This window comes from Theobroma cacao, chromosome 1, assembly GCF_053813885.1.
Source record: "Theobroma cacao isolate CCN51 chromosome 1, ASM5381388v1, whole genome shotgun sequence".
In the NCBI taxonomy this organism is placed as follows: domain Eukaryota; kingdom Viridiplantae; phylum Streptophyta; class Magnoliopsida; order Malvales; family Malvaceae; genus Theobroma; species Theobroma cacao.
The window spans coordinates 5,420,881-5,441,357 of NC_142639.1; the positions used below are offsets into that span (position 1 = coordinate 5,420,881).

At 35.7% G+C, this 20,477-nt stretch overlaps 4 protein-coding genes, 1 non-coding gene and 1 pseudogene across 5 annotated transcripts; all 6 read right to left on the bottom strand.

The window, feature by feature from the left end:
* Positions 1-447: 447 nt before the first annotated feature.
* On the bottom strand, positions 448-2,356 carry LOC18611579 (cell wall integrity/stress response component-like protein). The gene has a single exon (XM_018114253.2). It carries the CDS (start codon positions 2,220-2,222, stop codon positions 780-782), a length of 1,443 nt encoding a protein of 480 aa, XP_017969742.2. The 5' UTR covers positions 2,223-2,356; the 3' UTR covers positions 448-779.
* Positions 2,357-6,067: 3,711 nt separating this feature from the next.
* On the bottom strand, positions 6,068-6,153 carry TRNAM-CAU (transfer RNA methionine (anticodon CAU)). The gene is given in 2 exon segments: positions 6,068-6,103; positions 6,116-6,153. It is a non-coding gene; the product is annotated as a tRNA-Met (tRNA).
* Positions 6,154-7,722: 1,569 nt separating this feature from the next.
* LOC18611581 (uncharacterized) lies at positions 7,723-9,359 on the bottom strand (annotated as a pseudogene).
* LOC18611582 (uncharacterized) lies at positions 9,268-13,046 on the bottom strand. Its single transcript, XM_018114354.2, has 3 exons — positions 12,637-13,046; positions 11,059-11,810; positions 9,268-10,043 (listed from the first exon to the last, which is right to left on the bottom strand). Exons 1-3 carry the CDS (start codon positions 12,922-12,924, stop codon positions 9,524-9,526), a joined length of 1,560 nt encoding a protein of 519 aa, XP_017969843.2. The 5' UTR covers positions 12,925-13,046; the 3' UTR covers positions 9,268-9,523.
* Positions 13,047-13,674: 628 nt separating this feature from the next.
* On the bottom strand, positions 13,675-15,733 carry LOC148764461 (uncharacterized). The gene is made up of 2 exons (XM_088807373.1): positions 15,252-15,733; positions 13,675-14,834 (listed from the first exon to the last, which is right to left on the bottom strand). Exons 1-2 carry the CDS (start codon positions 15,266-15,268, stop codon positions 14,309-14,311), a joined length of 543 nt encoding a protein of 180 aa, XP_088663499.1. The 5' UTR covers positions 15,269-15,733; the 3' UTR covers positions 13,675-14,308.
* On the bottom strand, positions 15,230-17,916 carry LOC18611584 (uncharacterized). Its single transcript, XM_088807372.1, is given in 3 exon segments — positions 15,230-15,370; positions 15,747-16,498; positions 17,225-17,916. Coding segments are annotated over 3 exon segments (1,053 nt in total). The 5' UTR covers positions 17,513-17,916; the 3' UTR covers positions 15,230-15,357.
* Between the last annotated feature and the right edge of the window lie 2,561 nt (positions 17,917-20,477).

Here is a 20,477-nt window from a genome sequence, read left to right on the forward strand (position 1 = left end):
TCTTAGATACTCCACGTACAGGCAATAAGACTGGGTTATTTAAAGAAAAAAAGAATGAAATTTAGTTGGTAATAATTATCTATAATAATGTACATGCTCAAACATATGACATAACGTAAGTTATAATTCAGGTCTATGTATTAATAATGCAAATTAAGGACTCTTATCACTACTCTATATTGATTGCCCTTTAACTGCACGCTCCATATTTGGCGCGTCCACTGTTATCTATTCTAATTTCTAGGAAAATAGATTCCTCAATTTCAACTTGCAATGACAGATTGAAGGAAGCAGGCAGAGCTTCCAACCTTCCACTAACAACCCAAATCTGCAAACTTTGAGACATGTGACATAAAATTCAAACAAAATCTAGGATTTCCTTGTTCAAATTTTTTTGGTTAAAAAAAAGGGAGAAATTATACCATAAAATTGAATCTGGAAATACAATTGCAAAATTCCTCTCTATTTTCAAAAGTAATTAACACCATATCTGATTGCTTTGCTCAATGGCGTTACAATGCCCACAAGATATAACAGTGGGCTAATTACATTTCTATCTAACAAACCAGAAATTAACAAAAATAAAAGGGTAAAAGAAAAAAAAATTAATAATTAACAAGAAAAATTGACCTTTGGAAATTTCTCAGCCAATCTTATTTATGACAACAAATTTTTATTTCTTGCTACAAATTTTAAGTGGCTGAGATTATGAGCACTATAGATTTTGGACCAACTAAATTAATAGAAATGATGTAGCCGAAAAAAAAAAAAGAAGTAAATTAATTTTTCTTTCCCTCTTCACCACCTTCTTCCAGGTAAGCCTTCTTTCTCCCATCGGCTCTAGCACACAGACAAATCACAAGGAAACACGCGGCGTACATCCCATGGACCTTCCAGTTAGTCTTGGGCGGTTCACCCAACACCACTCTATGAAACACCGCCACGTAGTAATGCAGCCCAACAGCGAATCCCACGAAGGTCTGGCCCAGGCCCAACATCTTGGAACCCAGCCCGCTCTCCGTTGAGAAAACAAGAATCAGATACATCAAAAGAAGCAACAAGTAAAGCACGTACCCAAGATTCTGAAGCACCTGCAAACAGACGTAGGTAGACGGCGAAGTGGCGTAGAAAAACTTCAATGGCTCGAGCCCAGTAATGAGGGAAGTGAGGCAAAGGATGGAGAAGTAAATCGAGAGGTAGACTTGGATGAAAATGAGGATTTTTTGTAGTGAAAAGTAGGTTTTGATGCGGTTAAAAATAAGGGAGACAAAGACTAACGGGATCAAAATGAAAGCACAAGAGATTACAGTGGCAATGGTAGGGGCATGCTTGTTTCCAACATATGGTTTGAATTGTTTCGTGATTTGTTTGTTGTATTTGGTTAAGTAAGCTTTTGAGGTTGTTGAGATTCTTTCAAGGTCTGGGATAAGGGTTTGCTGGAACTTGGTTGGGAGATCTCGGAACTCGGATACTAAATCAGAATCATCTTCTTGGTCTATCCAGCTTGGTTGGTGTTTTTGTTGTTTTGGTTTCTGGGTCGTGGGGTTTTTCTCTTTGTTTGAGTTCTTTTGGGGTTTTGAAGATTCAGGGTCAGTGACTTTTTTGTCTACCAGTGTTTTTATGGAAGTGAGTTTGGTGGTTGTTTTGTTCTTGGATGGGTTAAGTTTGAGTAGATCCGAGGCTTTTTTGGTGGGCAGTGAGCTGGTTTTAGAGGAGTTTGTGGCTTTTGATGTTGAGTTCAGCTTCTTTAACTGGGAGGTGGAATTGAGGTTCTTCTTCAGGAGGGAAGTGGCATTGAGTTTCTTCAATTGGGAAGTGGAATTGAGTTTCTTCAATTGGGAAGTGGAATTGAGCTTCTTGAGTTCAGACTTGGAAAGGGTAGAGAGTGTTACTGCTTTTGTTGAATTGGTAGGTTTGGAAAGCTTGGTTTGGTTCTTGGTGGACAAATTCGATTTGATAAGTTTGGTTTGGTTTTTAGTGGATTGGTTTGAAGCTTTGATGAGCTTGGTTTGGTTGTTCTTGGTGGACAAACTGGAGCTTTTTTTCTTTATCAGCTGCTGGTCTTCGTCTTCAAGCTCTAGCAATTTTCTTCTAGCACCAAACCGATTGGTTTGAAGCTCATGGCTCTCAATGGAGGCACAAAGGAGCATAGAAATCAACAAAAACAAAGCAAGTTGAAGCAAAAGTACCTTACGGAAACTGAAGTATATTAGTGGAGCCATTGGTGAAACTCTGAGATATTGTCCCTGAAGATCTATTGGAGATCCAATGACTTTTAAGCCTTGGGATTGGATCTAAATTTCATGTAAGAAAAGAGGTAAAGTGAGGGCAGGGAGAAGCAGAAGAGAGAGAGAGAGAGAGAGGGAATTCAAAGCAAGTGAAAAGAACAGTCTTATATAGTTGTACACAAAGATGAAGTGAAGACTTTAATGGAAAGGGCGAAGAAGTTGAGGTCAGTCACATGGTGCTAAAAGCCAAGAAAAGATGTAGTGGAGTTTACCATTAACGCGGTTTTGCCCGTCCCCGAGGTGGCTACTGCCTCGCTACCTCAGTCCCTCACTCTCTAAGCAAAATAAAAATGTTTAAGTAACTAAACCATCTATTTGATTAGTAAGGAATAATCCTATTTTAATCTCATTAATTCTTCAAGTTGTGATTAAATCAATTAGCAAATGGTGTTTTTGGACTTTTACATCACAGGTCATCGCCCCATTCCATAAGTTTCTCCAAGAATGGAACATTTGACAGATTTTAGGTTCAAATGGAAAGGAAAAAAAAACAAACAACGTTGTTTAGAGTAAGCCAAGAACCAACCACCTTATCACGCCCATTATTTGGGTTGATATAATTAATTCCCGTATGAAAGGGAGAGAAATGGACAGCCAAATAACTCAACTAAATGACTACTATATAAGTTCTCCTCTTTTTTTTACTTGTTTATAAGCTTTGGTTATGGGTAAGAGAAATAAATTGCACTTCTAATTGTTAATTCTAAGTCAAATTAGGGTTCATCTCAATCCTCCTCCTTGTTGAAAAACTAGTAGCATTATTTTACACTCATGGGGCAAAAGGGGCAAAGCATCTGACGTTTTGCCCCTAATTACCCCTTCAGTTGCATGAGTTTGATTTCTAAAATACTTTCAAATTTTAATTTTTACTTCATTGCAATCACAACCAATAAATTATTAGTATTAGCGTTTATTTTTGACCTTTTTTGGTTGACCTTTGTTTCCAAGAATAGATTATACAAAAAATGAGACACCCAATGTAAAAAAGCTTCCAATTAAAGTTGAATTACATCAATTCGCTCGTTTTTGTGCTAGCCCTTTGCAAAAGTTTCAAGATTAGAAGCTAAAATGAAATGGGATTTTACATTTTTTAGGGTTCTTGTTGAATTGCCAAATTCCAATTAAGAGTCGGTTGGACTCAGCTGGTTAGGCAGTAGGCAGTATTTGATAAAGAGATTTTAGAAAATGTCTCATATAAAAACCCTTTAAGACCACTTGCAGAAATATTCAAACTAGGAAAAGCCTCACGCTGACTCAACTACAAGATTGTTAAATACAATAATATCTCTTCAAATCTGCATAGATATGTCAACGAAGCTACTATAGCACTAGAAACCATTTTAGAGAAGCTTCAAATGAACAAGCTTGAATGATTCCATTCAATGCCAACTCCTTTTCTCACAGGAAAAGGCTGACATTTTTTGTGACTTCACTATAAACTAAGACAAACTTTTCTCCAAGTACCAAATGTTGTATTAATCGCCTCTTTGTTGTATCCAAGTGTCGGTTTGCACCAGCATTTTGGGAAGAGTTTGATCCCATCTCGACTTCATAAATATACCACCGGTCCACCAAACTCCAACCCTCTTTCAAAGTTTTGGCTAGAGTTTCTTGATTCAGGATATAGCAGCTTTTAGGTAAAAACAATGACCAAAAAAATTGGAAAATGGTCTTGGAACGATGATGATTTCTTATTTACTTAGGTGGAGACCAATAGTTGAAATGGTTGACTGGTGTGACCTGATTTGCATAATATTCCTGCTTTCCCACCTAGGAAAATGCATTGAAAACAAAAAGCTGTAGGCTGTAGGCTGTAGACAAGGCCGATCCCTGCAAATTGGTCCAAGTTTACGATGTCTGAGAAAAAAAGTGGGACCAAAGATGGTGAGTTTTATCAGGATCCTAGGCATGCAGCGGGTCTCACAAAAAGAGTGCAATGCCATTTGCCTGCAATAGAATACCAATATGCTTGTTGGGTCCCACAAAATGGGGGTGCAGGAAGCTGTCTTGGCCGTCCGATCATGTTACATCTACTACAAGAAGAATTATGCATTGCTCTGACGCTCTCCCATGTCAAATCTGACCATGTGCCTGTCCCAGTGCCACCATGGCACCATGGTCTATTTGAGACTTGAAGAATCTAAAGGGACTGATGAAGTTTAATAGAGAAAAATCCCAAATGAGCTTTACTTAAATTTGCCATTCAGAATTGTCTTTTTCGTTCATCTTGTATTTCCGAGCCAGCAGTAAAAAGGACACCAAATCATTGCCCTGCCCTGCCCTGCCCTTTTACTTAACTGTAAAACTGTCAATTTTGGTGTACCTTAAGCTCATAGACATGATTTAGAAAGCTGATGTTGTCCTCAATTGACATTTTAATCAATACTGAAAACTGCTCTTAGCAGTCTCATTGTTTTCTCTTTTTTGTTTAAACTATTTTAATATTTTCTAAAATTATTTGGTTTCTTAATAGTTAATCTCAAGAGGGAGGGAGAGAGGGGGGGGGGGGGGGGGGGTGGATATTAACTTACTGTTATTGCTCCTCTTAGTCCTACTCTAAACAAGAAACTTAAACCTTCATAAATCTCTTTCCAATAGGAAATATGGAACATGATAGGGAAATTTTTTAATTTTATCCTTGTATTGCAAGTATACAATAATAGCCATATGAATTATGACTGCTCTAGCAATTAGGCTGTGAGTGATTAGATATTGGTTTTAGGTTTAAGTTAAAGTATTACTCTTTTTGCATAAAAAAGTTACAATCATGCATCTATAATAATTCGGTAGATTAATTCCATTTCAAATTAATATGGACTCATTTTGATTTATGGTGTTTTATTAGTTTTTACTATACCAAGCTTCAAATGTGAGTGTTTTTCCATAAAAGTTTCCATTTCTGAATTTTATTTAAGAATAGATTCATTGTCATTCAAATTCAATGGTGGGCAAACTCCTTCCCTCAGAATCTATAGGTGACATGTCTTTGTCACATAAACAAAGGTGATATTTTTAGGCTTTATCTGCTTATATCAAATCAGTCATAATCATTGGAGGAGATGAGGATAGGCTTCAAGACTTCAGCTAGCTAGCTGTTAGTCACTAAATTCTGTGAATGACATTGAATCATCTTCTCTTTTCTGGTGCTTCCGCTCCTATTATCTCCCAACAATCCAAGCTTGGCAACTAGAAAAACTAAAGATTTTTTGCTGTACAAATAACTGTCACATGAAAGAAGATAACAGCAATGTGCAAAGGCCATGGAGGGGAAAAAGATAACAGCTACTTTCTCATGTCTTTATTAAAGTCATGCATTGCTTATTCAATATCTGGCCACCTTTCCATGTGTTGTTGGATCCAATGTCTTCGCCAACGCAGCTACTTCCTATTAAAGACCATGTATTTCTGCTCCCTTGCCTTTTTTTTTTATCTTCAAGAAAGAGAAGCTATTTAATAATGAAAAATGGCGATAAGCAATACACATTGTCAATTGATTGGCTTAAAACTACAGCGTTTTCTAATAATAAAAAGGAGCATTTCCTTTAAAGCAAATAATGACAAATCTCACTTATAGCTTTCACATTACACCTCAAAGAAGTTGAAAACAGAGTTAAACGCCAGGGCGACATTCAATCATGGACCAAAGTACTAGACAGCCGTCAAGAATTATGTACGACTCCGCCAACCGACACCGGGTCGTTTCGTCAAAGCGTTTCTACATTTTTAGGGCTTAAGGCTCTCAACCTCTTAAAGTAAAGTACTCGAAATATTAAAAAGTATGGGGTGAGAGAGGCTCGAACTCTCGACCTCAGGATAACTCAGATAGCTATGAGACCTACGCGCTAGCCAACTGCGCCACCACCCCTCGGATGGTAGCTGTGCCCTCTCTTTTTTGCTGTTAGGGGCTGTAACGAACCTTCTTGTAAGAAATTGTGTAGTTAAAATTTCTAGAATTCGTTTAGTTTCATGTATGAAGCCACTTTAAGAAGTATAATCTCTGCCTGAAGGGTTTATTTATCAGTTTGCTAAAGATTGAGACGCCAGCTGATGGTTAGGTAGACAGTTGCCATCATTATCATTAAAATCAGTGGTCTCCTCCTCCCTACCATACACATCAATTTCATAGCTTTCCTTTCTGTCAAGCTCTTTTGATGGATCAGAATTATCTGCCTCTATTTGTTGCATGACTTCTGACTCAAGTAATGCATGCATCCTTGCTCTCCCCCGGTCTCTTGGATACGTGCACTAAAGGAATTAGTAAATGAAGCCACAGATTGCCATTGGAATCCCAGTCGCTGTGTACAGTGCCCCGGCAATGGTGCAGCATTCTGTCTATTTGTTTCCATCTCAATGGAGTCTGATGATATTTTCGGAATTGGTCTGTAACCGTAAAAATCCTGAGCCAAAGCCCCAACTATAGACGGTGTAAATGATGCCAGCAGGGACTCAACGCTTGTACGAGATTTCTCAGGGACAATCCCTGCAAATATTGGACTCTGTATTTCATTTACCAGAGAAACACTAATTAAACAGACATACTTTTCTACTTCCATTGGTAAATACAATACTACTCGTAATTTTTGCATGCCTGATTTCTCAGTATAAAAGTTATACACTATTTGCTCTGCATAAAGCAGCAGAGTTTTGTAGGCAATGGGGGAGCTCTGATAAGTCAAACCAACCATGATTGAGATATCAGTTGTTGTGGAACTCTGAACCATAACATCCTTATCTACTGCATCCATCTTAGACTGCTCCTCTTTGATAAATGATATGACTTCAGAAAAGTTTATTTGGAACATCAATTTGTTAGCGACCCTTGTCATGCAAACAATTATATCCTTAATCTTGGTGATTGCTAACCATTTTAAAATCTAAGATGCTTTATCTGAAAGTGAAGTCTAGGTGTAATGATTCAAAGCATCATCTATGCACACATGAAATGTAAGTAATCAGTGTCGTGTATGGTATTTCTTCTTCTTTTTTTGGGCTAATGTGTCATGTAGAGTGTCAAACATCCTACTTAGCAGAAAACTTTATGCATATGTTGTAAGTATATAAAAATAATAAATAAATAAGACACTTAGGCAATGTGAAAACACCGGCAGTAGCATCCTAATTGAGTGGGGACTGGGGAGCCTAACCCTGGAAGAGGAGCACAAAACTCCATCCTGCCACATGCATACACAATTTATGTACGCATTGAAGGGTTACATAGATGTAGAATGGTGCGATTAACAAAATCGACTGGAAACCCAAATTGGTGTACCATCCTAATCATCAGTTACGGGTTAGTGTCTACACTAGCTAGTTCAATTGAACTTAAGACTATATGTATCAATGCAACACGTACAAATCAGTGGGCAGTCTACTTGTTTAACTACGCTGTAGTGAAAACTTACCTCTTTATTCTCCTACATATTCTGTTTGATTACCTTCCAATTTAGTAATCATCCTAGAAGATCCCTATGGTAATGCTATTAAGTTACAGCTGCATGTCAAGCCCGTATCATGCGCATCAATTTGCAGTGATGATGATGATGCAACGGTTTCTGTTGCTCTTCATTTTCTTCCCAAACAGACCATCCTTACAGAGTTACTTTCTTAATATATAGTTCTTTTTTTTCTTTCTTGAAATAGGGAAGAGGGGATGTAATACCCGACTCTTTGAATAGGAGTATATACACCTACCTTTGAGCCAAATGTTTAAGTGCTCTTGATACATAGTTCTGGAAAATATAGTTAAAGGACAGACAAATGGCGAATATGTACAGGTTAGTAGCTGGATTATTCTAGGATATAGACAATTCCATGATGGAGAAACCAGACCGTGCACAAAAGCAGTAAAGGGATCACAGGTAATGTCAACACCAAAACTGCAGCAAGAGGGATTGCAGAACCTGAACTTATCTGAGATAGAATTATTCTCCCAGAATTGGGCAAGCATATCCCCCATCCTCCCTCCAAAGAGACCACCAAGTGAGCCAGCAATTACAAAGAGGGTCATCAGAAAGGCTTGTGTTTCATGAGAGAAACCAATAAGGTCCAACCACAAAGGGGCAAAGGACAAAGCTGACCAGGGGATCGATTCACAAACACCTTGAGCAACAATTATTTGGAAGGAAGGGATTTCCATAACTGACTTTGCTTCTTTCATTAAGTTGTTCACTTCTGACCCAAAGAGCTTATTCGGAACTTCTTCTTCAACTCAATTATTAGTATCAGAATGGTGTGGATCATTAACAAAGAGATAGACCATAATACCAATTAGTCCAACCAGATGGAAAGCAATTCTCCAGCCAGGTACGCCCATGAATGATTTGAATGAATTAATTTTCAAATATCTAATTATTAGATTTTAATTGGATGAAAGCTTTAAAAAAATTAAGAAGAAAATGGAAAAATTTTGGTGTGAAACCAAGTGAAGATATAAATTAGTTAAAATTGAATTTAATATTCTTATCAATCCATCTTACCTAATTGTGACAATCCAATATGAGTACCACAAAACAATTTTGTGATTTTTTTTTTGTTTTTCTTCCCGCTTTTATTTATATGGTTCTATTAAAACTAACAATACGGATGCTTCCAAGTCTAAATATAATTTCCCTTAATAACAAATCATTAATATAGTTAATCAATTCACGTGGTACAGGCAGCATAACAGCCTAACTAAAATAAAGAAAAACAATTGGCGAAAAGTGATGGAGCAACAATATTTTAATCTGATAATTAAAAGAAAAATATTTTCATCATGAACTCTAATAATTACTACTTTAATAATGTCTTCTTTGTTTGTTGTTAGCAAGATCTATGTACCCTCAGAGTTCAAATGGATTCCTATATAAAAAAAAAGCTTGGTTTATGAAAAAGAAAATTCCAATATAAAAGAAACCAACTGCCCCACCACCCCTCATTGATAAAATCTGCTGTTTCCATTCTGATTAGCAAAACCACCTTAAAATCTTTGCAAAATCAGTTTAGTTGAGATGGTGTGATTTATAATTGATTAAATGTTAGGTCTTCGAAACAAGTCTGCCAGAAAACGAGGTACGGATTAGAGTCCAACATTTTTAACAATAATTTATATTGCAGAAGGCCAGAAATTCTGTTCACATGAAAATTTGAAGGGCCTTCAGAAGAAACCAAGTTGTTGAAGCCTTTTATAACTTTTGCAGTTTCAGATGAAGTCAACTTGGATAGCTCAGCTTCTGTCTTACATGTTTGTTAGTCTTCTAACTTTGAGAAGCATGCTGGTGATTCAGAAGAGACTTCTCATCATTATCGTCCAAATTAAGGCTCTCCTCCCCTCCAAACTCCATGTCAATTTCACTCCTTTCCTTGTTAGTAAGCTCTTTTGAGTCTGCAACACAAAATTTGGATTCTTTGTCACCTGATGGAGAATTATTTTCCTCTAGTTGTCGCATTTCAGATTCTATCAATGCTTGCATTCTTGCTCTCTCCCGGTCTCTTGGATATGTGCCATAAAGGAATGAGTAAATGGAGCAACAGATTGCCATAGGAATCCCAATTGCTGTGTAAAGTGCCTTAGCAAGTGATTCAGCATTCTCTCTATCTGTCTCAATCTCTATAGAGTCTGATGATCCTTTAGGTATTGGTTTATAACCATAAACATGCTGAGCCAAAATCCCAACTATAGGAGGAGCAAAAGATGCCAGTATAGACTCAAAAGATCGATCCAAGGCATAGATGCTTGTTCGGGATTTCTCAGGTACAATCTCTGCAAATATTGGACTGTGTACACCATTCATTATACGAGAGAATGATAATAAAATGCAGATATACTATTCTAATTTGCATGCAATGAAAGTATGTAGCTATTAGCTAATGTGCGCATCAGTTGACAGTATACAAACTCTACTACTTGCTTAGCATGTAGAAGCAGTGCAACTAGAGGATTGATCAGGTTGGCCTATAGAATAATATAATCAGAGTGTATAAACTTACTGAATTAACCACTACTATCACCACGTAATCCTTAGACCATGGTAGTGCTTGTGAGCCAAAACAAATTGCAAAGACTTCCAAATGCTAATTTTGGACATTTTTGAAAACACAAACTAAAATTAGACATAAAACTGTCTTAACACCATTCATTTACTAGCGCTGTCCCTTTATTATCACTGACAAAACCCTGAGGCACAGGCTGCAAATAGACAATGAACTAGGTGATCTGATTAAATACATCTACAGTTTGAAACAAAGTCCTCACAGTAGAGAATGTCTTCTTTTGCTCCAAGAAAAATGTCTGTTCTAATTGTCAAGTCTGCTGTATCAAGAATATCTGTCACTGTGAAAAAGTCTTGTGACTTAGAACAGACATTTTTCTTGTGATGTCCCTTTTCTGTCCCTGTTCTATCTCACCCTAAATGAGTAGAGAATCTAAACTAAGTTCTTGCTGAGGCTGAACAAAGTCGCAGAATGTCAGAAACTATGTTTTCAGGGAGCAGGGGTAGTCCACTCAGATTTTTGGCCCTACATCTTGTATCCAAACACTGTCCAGTGTCTGAACATCCATGCCAACTATGCCTTCGTTGATCAAAATTCTTAAGGTAAAGCAACTGAATTTAGCTCCATGCCTGGTTGTGTCACATTCAGTTTTGAGGCTTGTGCTGTGTTACTATGAAGTATGAACCAATGGTTTGTTGCACTTCACTTTATTCCCTATCCAACCCTAACATGGTAAAGTTATTACCATGTTAGTTTTTTGACACAGAGAACATGCATAAAATGGACTAAGAATACATACTTGTTAGTTGCCGGAGCATTCCAGGATATGCACAACCCCATGATAAAAAATACAAGGCCATGCATAAATGCAGTGGAGGGATCATCAGGTAATGCCAACAGCAATATTGCTGCTATGGGGATTGCAGAACCTGAGCTTATCTGGGATAGAATAATTCTCCCAGAATTGGGCAAGCGTTTAGCTAGTATATCTCCCATCCTTCCTCCAAAGAGACCACCAAGTGAACCAGAAATTACAAAAAGGGTCATGATAAATGCTGTTGTTTCATGGGAGAAGCCAATAAGTTCAAGCCACATAGGGGCAAATGACAAAGCTGACCAGGGGAATGATCCTGAAACACCTTGAGCAACAATAATTTGGAAAGTTGGGATTCTCATGACTGACTTTGCTTCTTCTATGATGTCCTTCAATTGTAATGAAAAAGACTTATGTGCAACCTGTTCCTTGGCTCCAGTATCACTATCAGAAAATCGTGGATCATTAGCAAAAAGACGGACCAAAATGCCAACTACAACACTAATTACCCAAACCAGATGAAAAGCAAATCTCCAGCCAGGTATCCCCATGATTGTTTTTGAGGCAATTAGCACTGAACAGAGCCCACCTAGGATAGAGCCAATGTTTCCCGTCAGTTGTAGCCATCCAAAAGCCATGCCACGGTTACTATCATCGGTGGAATCAGCAACAAGGGACTGAATGGCAGGTATGACAATGGCAAGTCCAATCCCATTCAAACCTCTTGAAACTGCAACCTAATTAGCCAAATAAGAGAGTTGTTGCTAGATTATGCACCTGATGATGCCAAGGAATAAGTTCTTTTTTCCTAAAAACTATCCACCCAATACAAACAAAGCATCAGCTAAATTTCGTGACAAGTCCAATAAGCTTATGCTTAATTTGTACTATTACAATTGCACCATATGATCCAATAACAATGAAAAAAAAAACTCATTTTGGGCAAAATGTAAGAATTGTAAGCCTTAGTTAAGATACTAGCTTCTAGTTTCATCCTTAATGAGGCTTGAAATTCACTGAGCTTTAAATATGAAATAAACAATATTCATAACATATAATCGACCTGATTATCTCTTTCCATTAAATCTATGTAGCACTCAATATACTTTAACTCTTCTTCTGCTTTGCGATGCTGCATCTTAATCAAATTTTAACCACATAAAAAATAACTGAATAAAGAAGTGTTTCAAAAACTCTAATTACAGATTTCTCATTGGAACACAATATATTTCTTCCATAATCTTGCATTTTCCTGCACCAGTTCTCCAACTTTGACCAAAGCAAATAAGAGGCAGCCCCTTTTTCCCCATTCAAAAACCAATCCAATTCCATAAGAACCACTTGATCCACTTCTATCATCAAAAATAGAAAAACTCAAAGGCCACAATAAAACCAAATCCAATAAAAAAAAAAAACCAACAAATGGGCATTCCTATTGCATGAAAGAAACTAATCAACCGAACCCAGAAAGCAAATATCATATCAGCCAAAATACAGGAAAAAAATTTGCAAAACAAAAGGGCTCTATAAAATATAAAAATGTATATTAAGAGAGAGAGAGACCTGGAGGAAGGTGGTGGAAATGGCAACAAGACAGGTGGCAGCAGCCCAGAGGAAAGCGCCGAGAGCAATGACATGAGCACGATTGTAATGCATAGCAAGATAAGCAGCTAAAGGATAGCAAGACGATTGAACTATTGATCGAAAAAGTGTTAATGAACCCAGCCCTGTTGGGTCTGTATGCAAAGCCGCACCAACTTCCTTATAGACTCCTGGCAACAAAGACTCATCTGCTCTTTCCATTATCCCAGCTAGATTCACTAAAACCAATGTTAAAGTCTCTGACTTCATTGTAAAAGGTCTCTCTTCTGGAGCAATTGAAAAACAGAGAATCAAAAACAAAGGTTTTTTGTTTCAAGATCCTCCGTTTCCTTTTTTTCTTTGCCCTGTCCTTGGTCCGAAAGGAGGTGGAAGTTGACTTCAATTGAGTAAATATAGTGTGTATTACAGCATACAAATAAGTGGAAAGGGATTAATAGGTAGGAACCATTCAAATCTTTAAATTCGACACGTGTTAGGTAGTGATTGGATTGAACTGTGTTCCGTAGTTTTCCTTAGTTTGATTTTGTGAGAGAAGAAAAGGACTTAAGCTGTTTCAGCAGAGTTTTTAGTGCTAAATTTGGCCAATAAAGAGGCTCTGCTGCAAGCCTGCTAGAAGTATGGAATATGGTGGGATTTGTCTTAGGTTTGGACACCGAAATTTATGTCCTTGGTTTAGGTTCCTTATTCTTTTGAACAATTTTAGACCTTGTTACTATTGAATAAATAATAATAATAGTACTATTTACTGAAAAATGAAAAAAAAAACAATTTAACTAAGGTCCGTTGGGTCAGCTAGCAATTTCATTACCAACCCAAATAAACTATTATTAGCATCTTGTTTTGTTACTATGGAATCTGGACGTCTTCCCCATGTTTCTGTATTATAAGACTGGATTTAAATATTTCATTGGTATCAATATTTGTTTTGTATGATGGACGACCTAATGCCATACTTCGATGCAAAACAATGCAAATCCATAACTTGACTGACCCCAACAAAAGCAAGAATCAAATTAAGTACTGTGTGGAAAATTAACTAGTTAATAGCGAAAAGGAAAATAAATGAACAAAAAAGACATAGCAAAACCATATTTAAATCCTTGAATAAATCAGTCAGACGTCCCACTTTTTGTTAAGATGGTGTGATTGGTATTTGATGGAACATCAGGCCATCAACAAGCCAGGTACAAATGATGGTAGATACTTGTCTCGGTCGGAAAATCCAACTTTTTGAAGAACAGTTTACCCTAGACATTCGAATTAATGTGACAGTCTCTTCCAACAAGGAGATTATATCATATCTATGCTGACTCGTTGAATTTGGTAATTTCACTGTTAATCCAATTGCAAATTTGAGCTATGAAGCTTTCATGCAGCATATCTGATGAACTGAAAGTGATTAGTATATATGATCACCTGTAAATCGTATAGCAAGAACTGATTCACAAGTGACTCAGGTTTAAAGTAGATTTCTCATCGTGGAACATGCCAACATACTCATTTTGGAAAATTACAGCGCCTGAGTAGATAAAAATTCTGCTTGACATGAAGAGTTGGAGAGCCTTTGCAAGGAACCAAGTCGTTGAAGCCTCTATAACCTTTTTTATGACTGCCCGACGTGTACATCTGTCTTCTAAGTTTCGGAAGCAGGCCGGTGACGATTCAGAAGGGACATCTCATCATTATCATCCAAATCGAGGCTCTCCTCCCCTCCAAACTCTATATTATTAATTCCATCTCTTTCCTCGTCATTCAGCTCTTTTGGGACTGCAATACAAAATTTGGATTGTTTGCCACTTGATGGAGAATTATTTTCCTCCAGTTGTTGGGTTTCTGATTCTATCAATGCTTGCATTCTTGCTCTCTCCCGGTCTCTTGGATACGTGCAATAAAGGAATGAGTAAATGAAGCAACAGATTGCCATTGGAATCCCAGTTGCTGTGTACAGTGCCTTAGCGAGTGATGCAGCATTCTCTCTATTGGTCTCAATCTCGATGGAGTCTGATGATGCTTTGGGTATTGGTTTATAACCGTAAACACGCTGAGCCAAAATCCCAACAAGAGAAGGCGCAAAAGATGCCAGTATAGACTCAAAAGATTGATCCAAGGCATAGATGCTTGTTCGGGATTTCTCAGGGACAATCTCTGCAAATATCGGACTGTATATACCATTCATATACCAGAGAATGCTAATCAAATGCAGATAAACTATTGTAATTATAATTAATATATTCAATGAAAATATGAAACAATAGGCTAATGCATGCATCATTTCATTCTCAACCTGTAGTGGCAGTGCAAGTAAAGGATTGAATCAGTTTGGCCTAAAGAATAATTGTGCATAAACATACTGATAAACCACTATTAGCACCACCAAAGCCCAAGAGCATGTTAGCGTTTGTGCAACAAACCAAATGCTAAATTTAGACAGTTTTTAATTTCACAAATTGAATGAGCATCTAGCAACTATTGATCGATTGCTTTCCACGATGAAGCCCCTAGGTTCCACTATTCAATGCCATTCTCTACTAGGACTATCCCTTTACTATTAATACAAAAGTACCGAAACAACTTACCTTGTTATATTCAACATCTACAGTTTGAAAATGGTTCTCACAGTAAGCAACATACCTTTGCTCCCAAAAGAGATGTCTATACTAATTCACATGCAACAGACTTTGTCTACCAAGAATACCTGCATCATCCACAAACGAGTGGGAAATCCAAATTAAGTTCTAAATGAGGCTGCACTAAGCCACAGAATATTTGAACCTATATTTTCAGAGAGAATGATAATCCTCTTGTATGTAATTGTTGTCCTACATCTTATATTTGATCACTTTCCTGTGACTGAATATCCATGCAAAACATGCGTTAGTTAAAAGATCAAAGATAATCCCTAAGGTGTAAGGATTGAACGTTGACTCCTTGTCTAGCAATGTCACATGCACTATTATGCTGTGATAAACAATAAAGTTACTTTCGACTTCATTTTCTTCCGGTCCAACCCAAGCAAAATAAAGTTATCACCAAGTTAGTTATAAGCATAAAGGTGGACCAAGAAGACGTACTCGTTAGCTGCTGGAGCATTCCAGGATATGCACAATCCCATGATGAAAAAAACGAGACCATGCATAAATGCAGTGGAAGGATCATCAGGTAATGCCAACATCAGAACTGCCGCTATAGGGACCGCAGAACCTGCGCTTATCTGTGAAAGAATAATTCTCCCAGAATTGGGCAAGCGTTTGGCTAGAATATCTCCCATCCTTCCTCCAAAGAGACCACCAAGAGGATTGGAAATTACAAAAGAGGTCATGATAAATGCTGTTGTTTCATGGGAGAAGCCAATGAGTTCAAGCCACATATGGATAAATGACCAAGATGACCCGGCAAATGATCCCGAAACACCTTGAGCAACAATAATTTGGAAAGTTGGGATCCTCATAACTGACTTTGCTTCCTTTATCATGTCCTTCATTTTTTATGAAAAAGACTTATATTCAATATGTTCTTTGGCTGTGTTATCACAATCAGAAAATCGAGGATCCTTAGCAAAAAGATGGACCAAAAGACCAACTACGACACTGATTACACCCACCAGATGGAAAGCAAATCTCCAGCCAGATATCCCCATGATAGTTTTTGAGGCAATTAGTACTGAACAGAGCCCACCTGGGATGGAGCCAATGTTTCCTGTCAGTTGTAGCCATCCGAAAGCCATACCACGGTTACTTTCATCGGTTGAATCAGCAACAAGGGACTGAATAGCAGGTATGACAACGGCAAGTCCAATCCCAGTCAAACCTCTTGAAACTGCGACCTAATTAGCCAAATAAGAGAATTGTTGCTAGATTATGCACCTGATGATGCCAAGGAATAACTAAGTCTTTGTTTCCTAGAACTATCCATACAAAAAAAACACAGTATCAGACGTTACAAGTCTAGTAAAGCTTATGCTTAATTCAGATTGCAATTGCAACACACGATTTAATAACAAGAAAAACAAAAACGCATTTTAGACAATGTTAAAATTGTAAGCCGCAGTTAAGACTTAAGACACTATCTTCCAGTTTCATCCTTAGTAATGCTTGAATATTCAGTGAGCTTTAAATATGAAATGAAACAACCATTATAACATATAATATAAACCTCCTGACTCTTTTTAAACCACACAAAATAACTGAAAAAAGAAATGCACAAAAAGTCTAAACACTGGTTTCTCATTGGAACACATAAAATGCTTGCCTAAATGTATAAATTTCTTTAACAATCTTGCATTTTCCTGCCCCAGTTCTCCAACTTTGACCGAAGTATACAAGAGGCAACCCCTTGTGCCCCATTCCAATTCCATAAGAACCATTAGATCTGCCTATATACCCATTGAAAAAAAAAACTCAAACCCTACAATAAAACCAAATCCAATCAAAGAAAAACCAACAAATTGGCATTCATATTTTACATCAAAGAAACCAAACAATGATACCCAGAAAATTAAATATCATATTATCCGGGAGAAAAATCAAAACCAAAATGCTGTTTAAATAACCTGGAGGAAGGTGGTGGAAATGGCAACAAGAAAGGTGGCAGAAGCCCAAAGAAAAGCACCAAGCGCAATGACATGAGCACGATTGTGATGCATAGCAAGATAAGCAGCTAAAGGGTAACACCAAGATTGCACGACGGATCTAAACAGAGTGAGTGAGCCTAGCCCTGTTGGGTCTATATGCAAAGCTGCACCAACTTCATTGTAAACTCCAGGCAACAATGACTCATCTGCTGTCTCCATTATCGCAGCAAGATTCACTAGAACCAACGTTAAAGTCTCTGACTTCATTGTGAAAATTCTGTCTTTGGGAACAAAGAAAAACAGAGTATCAAAAACAGATCATTCCATTTTTGGTTTAAGATCCTCTGTTTTTCTTCGATCTGTTGTTACTTGTTAGAGAGAGAAGGAGTTGAAAGTTGACTTCAGTGGGCAAAACCACTGTGTATTGCAACATATAAATGAGCGGAAGGGAATTCATATATGTAGGGGCCATCTTGGGAGTAGACCCATTAAGATCTTGGATATTGGACAAGTGTTAGGTTGTGATTGGATTGAACCAGGGTCTGGGAGTCTTTTTCCTCGGATTTGCTTTTATGATAGAAGAAGAAGAAGAGGCAGTTAGCAGAGTTTGTGGTGCTAATTTTGGCCAACCAAAGGGCTGCTGCAAGAAGTTGGGGAAATGGTGGGATCTGTCATAGATTTGGACATCGAAATTTATGTCTTTGGTGTCCTATTTGAACAAGGTTGCCCTTAATAATTATTAGTTTCCAATACTTAATTCTGTCTGAGATGACGTGTCAAAATTTTATTGAATAGAATTCTAAAATCTATTAATGCATAAAATGGGTCAATCACGTGAAATAAATAATTATGACAAAAACACTAATCTTTACTCAGAGTTACTTGTGCTTGACCTCAAACTCTGTATCTAATTGCATTTTTGTTTCTACCCAAATTATAAAAACAACCAAAATCCTTTCTTTAATTATGTTTAAACGTAGAGCATAAAATTATTCAAGTTGCACAACTAGCATCACATGCTGAAACAACAAATCGATTTACTTAAGGGTATTGGGTTAGCTATTATCAGCATCTTTTGTTAACGTCAAGCATACTTTAAGCGTTGATATTCGTACCCCCAAATTAAAAAAAAAAAAATTGAATCACACAATTTTAAGCAATTATCTTCATAGGGCTTGAGAAAGGAGATTATAATTAATGCCCTACAAGGAATAAATTAATCTATAACTTTGTATTAAAAAATCCCTAGGTAGGGCTTTTGCTTAACATTTAGTCCCATCCATTGTTAGCTTCTCCTCTTTTCTAGAGCTGATAGGTTTTAATTATTTTATTGTATTTATATACACATAAAAAAAAAAAAAACTTCAAGTAGGGTTTTTTTTTTACATTTGGTTGTGTATTTTGTTGAATATTAAACTCTTTTTTAAAAAAATTGATGAATTTTAATCTATATATAAAACAAGTCTATAAAATGGATTTGTACAGGACATGTGAATAATTTTATATATAATTAAAGTGATATGTGTTCAATTATTTTGGACCAATAATTAGAATTGGTAGAACAAAAAATGCTGTGCGAGAGGATTGAGAGGAACATGGAGTTTATAGTGGAATTGTGAGTCAAAATATTTGAGAAGTCTTTGTACCAATGTATTTTATTCAATTTAGTCTTTATATTCAAAATCGTAACATTTTAATTTCTTAATTTTGAAAATTGTTTCAATTCAATCCCTCTCTCTAACGACATTTAATTTTGTCATTAAAATGATAACGTCAACACTGATATCAGCGTTGATGTGGCACATTTCGATTGTGTGGCACCCACATGATGACATGGCATGCCACATAGTATCGACGTGATGACATGGCATGCCATGTGGCACTACTATGATGACATGACAATACTAACCTGACATGTCAATGCCACGTGGCAAATAAAATTTTTTTTTAAAAAAAATTTTGTATCACGTCATAAGGATTAAATTGAATAAAAATATGTAGTACATGAATTAAATTGAGCAAAATTGAGATGATGAGGAATTAAATTGAAAAAATTTGAAAAATGTAAATCTTTAAGTAGATGATTAATAGGCCAAATATTTAAATGTAAAAAATTTATGGTGTTAAAAATATATATATAAATATTTTCTTATTTGATTATTTGATTCTAGAATATATAAATTAATTTTTTTACAAAAATTAAGTTTGAATTCTCCTTTTATTAAATAATTTTATACCTAAAGTCAAATTTAAATGAATAACTTACATTGTGTTAGAATAAAATAATATAAACAAACTAAATAATTTTTTTATTTTATTTATAGGAGTACAAAATTTTGAAATTTATTTGACTTAGTTTTAACTTGAGCTGAACTCAAATTAGCAAAATAGATTGATTTAGTTTTTCTTTTAAAATAATGAAAAAGAGAGATATGGAGTTAGTAATGATTATAAAAATAATTTTTCATTCTGACTTATTTAGTTTAAGCATTACAAACCTTTTAGTACAACATAAAATTTGAGTTACTCCACTCCTTTAATTATTTATTTATTTTTTATGTTTTTATTTTGTTTAATATTTCAGGTTGTATTTTTTATGTTGAAATTTTTTAGATTAAAGACTACATTTATGGTTAATAGAGTTAAATATAATTGTAAATATTTGTATAATTTTATTTTGTGTTTACAAATTTTTTGTAGATCCAAATGAATAATTTAAATTTAAATTTAGTAGAATTTGATTGTGGTATTCGAAGTTAAATAAAATCATTTTATAAGAAACTTTGAGTAAGTTTAAATAAAAGATAAATTAGGTAAGGGTTGAATAATTCAAAAGAATAGTTATTTGTAAATTGTGAAAGTTGTAACTAAATCAACTTATTTTGTTAATTTGAATTCAACTCAAGTTAAAAATTAAGTCAAATAAATTTCAAACTTTTATACTATTATAAATAGAAGAAAAAAGAATTTATTTAGTTGTTTTATATTATTTTATTCCAACATAATGTAAGTTATTTATCTAAATTTGATTTTCGATATGATATTTTTTTTGAAATTTTTTTTATAAAAAGAGAATTTAAACTTAATTTTTGCAAAAAAAAAAATAAATTAATGTACATATGTTAAAATTAAATAATCAAGTAAGAAAATATTTATATATATTTTTTAACACGATAAATCTTTTACACTTAAATATTCGATTTATTAATCATCTATTTAAATATTTCCATTT